Below are 4,069 nucleotides of genomic sequence, written 5' to 3'. Positions count from 1 at the left end.
AAGGAGTGTCACCGTATCTGGTAGCAACTAGATTTCCCACGCCGGCGCGCGAGCATCAGCGGTTTTGTTGCGTAACACCGAATGTAATCATGGCGTCCATTCGTCCAACCAGGGCGCCAAACACAACTAGCTGTAGCTGGCTGCTGAAATGGGAAGTTTGTTGTGGTTTGGCCGGTTTCTGAAGCGCGCAACCGCAGTGCATGAAATAGGTTCTTTCTTGCCGTTGTAACCAAAACGCATGCATACGTACGTAAGTGACACCAGCCACCATGCATGCGAATGGCCAGGGAATATATGCATTGTATCGTATATGTTTCAGGCACAAATACGACTCCGCTGGGTTGGCATCGTCACCTCTCGAACTATTTTCTTGTTGCTTGTTGTAAGTTATAACTGCTGCTCCCCCACTTTTATGTAATACTTGCACTAAATAAAAGGGCAGCGCAGGCAACAAAGCCGTTCACCTGTCGCCACCATCCAAACCAAGTATCTCGTGCCTCGCAAAGGAGAAGGGAAAAAAAAAAAACCTAGTATCTCGTGATATCTGTCTCCTCCAAACAAAAAAGAATCTGTGCAAGATCTCTCTCCCTCGATCGATCTATCATCTTGCAGCAGTGTGCACATGGATCCTAATGCCGTGCACGTCCAAATGCCCGCCGTTGACACCGAAGCGTGCTGTGACGATGAGAAGAATCCGCAGCCTGCACGGGAGATCATCAGCGACCACGTCGCCGTTCGGCCGACACCGGCGGTGGACAAGACGCTGTCGGGCGCGTCGGACCTGTTGAAGCTCCTGCCGACGGGCACGGTGCTGGCGTTCCAGGCGCTGGTGCCGTCCTTCAGCAACCACGGCGTCTGCCACGCCGTCGCCAACCGGTACCTGGTCCTGGCGCTCATCGGCGCCTGCGCGGCATCCTGCATGCTCCTCTCCTTCACGGACAGCCTCATCGGCCATGATGGCAAGCTCTACTACGGCGTTGCCACCCTCCGCGGGTTCCGACCCTTCAACTTCGCCGGCACGCGGGAGGAGCACGGCACCGTGTTCAAGGACCTGTCCAGGTTCAGGATCACTGCGCTCGACTTTGTCCACGCCTTCTTCTCGGCGGTGGTGTTCCTGGCCGTCGCCTTCGCCGACGCAGCCGTGCAGACGTGCCTCTTCCCGGAAGCAGAAGCGGACATGAGGGAGCTGCTGGTGAACCTGCCGCTTGGCGCCGGGTTCCTGTCCAGCATGGTGTTCATGATCTTCCCCACCACCAGGAAGAGCATAGGCTACACAGACATGACGCCCCACTCGCAGTGATGACATTTCATTCAAATGCATGCAGCCATGGAGTGTACACCATCCGTCCCAAAATAAATTAAATCCTATGTACAAATCTAGATGTAGTAATATTATCTAGAATCGTAATTAGGATTTAATTCTTTTTTGAGATGGAGGGAGTATATATAGGATAATATTTCTCTCCCAAGTACTACAGAATGTTCTAACAAGCTAACAAGCTATATGCATGCAATACATCTAACAAGCCCTTCAAGCTATGGTCAGCTCTATCTGGGCTTTCATGAATTAAGTTGTATACTGAAGCTCCGAAGACACGTACTCAAGAGCCACAATAACTGTTTTTTTCACAATTTGGTACTCTTGAAAAACTTATTTCATAAATAGACCCCTGAAAAAACTTATCCCTAAAATGATTCTTTTTTGGGGCGCTAGAGTCACTGGCACCATCGTCCAATGGGACGGCGCCATATCCAATGGAAAGCTAAGAAGATAACCTTTCCAATGGTTCTGTTCCCATATCCAAATTCTTTCCGAGTCATCGGGAATCGACCGTACAAATTGACGCCCATAATTTGTTCCGATGCTGCGTCGTCGTATTTTAGCCCTTGGGCCGTGTATCGTGTTGGTGCCTATTAGGGTTATGTCAAGAGGTATTTGCACGACCCTAAACTCTATATATTAGTAGCAGCCGCCACCTTTAAGGTTTAGGTTTTGCTTATATTATTCTGTCAAGAACAGTTTCGCCGATCCTTCGGTTTGTGAGATCCCAACTTGTGAGCTTAATCATTCATATGCAATTTGGTTGTATTATTTCTTGTTCTTGTTTGTGTTCTTTGATTTGCAAGGAGGGATTAGCCTTCTCGAAGAGGTCAACCGGGTTTCGACACGGGTGATAACCAGAGGAGACGTGGTGCTGCGATTGCAGGGCTCAAGAGCGTGTTCGTTCAGAAGCCAGATCGATTTGTGTCATGACTCCACCAAATTGACTGCTTATCAGAACCTTTCGGAAGATCGGGAACGGGAACCCTTGTCCACATCATTTTCTGTACATGTCCATGGATATATAATTTGCCTGATTCCGAGTCCGTATGAGAAAGTTATGCATGTTTTAAAGAAAGCCACTCGAATGTAAAAGAAAAAATAAACTCAACAAACCTTTTTTTTTATAGGATGTAAAAAAAAGCAATGTACTAATTTTTTGGTTTTTTTTGGACTATAGGAAAAAAAACAACGAAGAACATGAAGTCTCTTACCAACATAATCTAGAGTGAATTTGATAAAAGGGGAGAGAGAGCATTCGGACTCGAAGCGCCGCGGCGAGGGGCTAACGCGCTCCCCCCCCCCCCCCCCCCCCGGCACTATATGACCGCCATGGTAGGGGGGGGGCAGCATCTCGAGTCCAAAAAGGACAATTTTAGAGATAAGTTTTTTCAGAGATATATTTGTAGAATAAGTTTTTTAAAAGAACCAAATTGTAAAAAATCCAGGCCACAATAACATCCTATGCTCATCGCATGCGTAAGCATCAATGCACACGATAAGCAAAATTGATCGCATCGATTCTGTAAAAAAAAAAGGAGTTGGCGTAGAAACAGACTCCAATATTCTATGCCAACTCCAAAATTGTGGACTTGAAATTGCAATGTACCTACTAGGCAAAATAGACAAATAGCTGCTCCCTCCCTCCGTCCTATAATATAAGAAATTTTGACATTTTATTTGCACTGTTTGATCACTTGTTTTATCAAAAAAAAAATTATGCAAATATAGAAAACGAAAAGTTGTGCTTAAAGTGCTTTGAATAATAAAGTACTACCTCCGTCACATAATATAAGGGATTTTAAGTTTTTGTTTACACTGTTTAATCACTCGTCTTATTTAAAAAATTTGTGCAAATATAAAAAAGAAAAGTTGTGCTTAAAATACTTTGGATAATAAAGTAAGTAAAAAAGTAATAATTCCAAAAATTTTTAAATAAGACGAGTGATCAAACAATGTAAGCAAAAACTCAAATTCCCTTATATTATGGGACGGAGGGAGCAAGTAAAAAAAAATGATTCTAAACTTTTTGAATAAAACGAACAGTGAAAAAAAAAGTCAAAATCTCTTATATTAAGAGAAAAAATGTCAACATCTCTTATATTAAGACGGAGGAAGTACATATGAAGCTATACAAATGCACAGCACACCTTCTATATTTATAACCCCTGATCTCTCGGGAATAGATAGAAGGTTGTAAGCCTTTAAGATTCACAAGAGATTATGTGATATTTTTCTAGATATGTACATATTTGGTTAATTGACAATTATTTATTTTCAAGATGAGTTTGCCTATGGCTAACAAGACTATTGCAAAACCCCATAAAGGCATATATTTTCAACATCCACTTATAATTTGGTTGAGTGCATTAAAAACAATCAATTTACTACCCAGATTTAGTTTATTCTTAAAATTTCAATAGTTTGCTCAATTTGGTCCCATCTAAGATTTATTTTCATAACATAGTCCCTGTTTAGGGAGCTTTTGACCACAAATACTCTGCTCTTAATATCTCCCACCTGTACCAAACAACCCAAATTCTCATCCAGCTCCCCAGATAGCCCAGATTTTGTCACGCAAATTGAGACTAAATGGTTACATAATCTAGAAAATGTACGATTTTATTAGTTTGGATACTCACCGGACCGGCTACAATCTCCAGCTTTTCAAATAGGCCGTTAATATTCTGCAATAAATATGGACATAACTAAATATGTATTAACAAATAAATGGGAGGATATTCCGTA

At 42.8% G+C, this 4,069-nt stretch overlaps 1 protein-coding gene across 1 annotated transcript; it reads left to right on the top strand.

The window, feature by feature from the left end:
- The first annotated feature begins 378 nt into the window (after nt 1-378).
- LOC127760070 (protein DMP2-like) lies at nt 379-1,625 on the top strand. The gene has a single exon (XM_052284279.1). It carries the CDS (start codon nt 623-625, stop codon nt 1,298-1,300), a length of 678 nt encoding a protein of 225 aa, XP_052140239.1. The 5' UTR covers nt 379-622; the 3' UTR covers nt 1,301-1,625.
- The last annotated feature ends 2,444 nt before the right edge of the window (nt 1,626-4,069 follow it).

The sequence above is a fragment of the Oryza glaberrima genome, chromosome 1, assembly GCF_000147395.1.
Source record: "Oryza glaberrima chromosome 1, OglaRS2, whole genome shotgun sequence".
NCBI lineage: Eukaryota > Viridiplantae > Streptophyta > Magnoliopsida > Poales > Poaceae > Oryza > Oryza glaberrima.
The sequence above is the reverse complement of the archived record's forward strand: the minus strand, read 5'-3'. Positions and strand labels throughout refer to the sequence as shown.

What these genes read in the sequence shown, in the direction of transcription:
- LOC127760070 (XM_052284279.1), top strand. Translation starts at nt 623, where the DNA reads ATGGATCCTAATGCCGTGCACGTCCAAATGCCCGCCGTTGACACCGAA.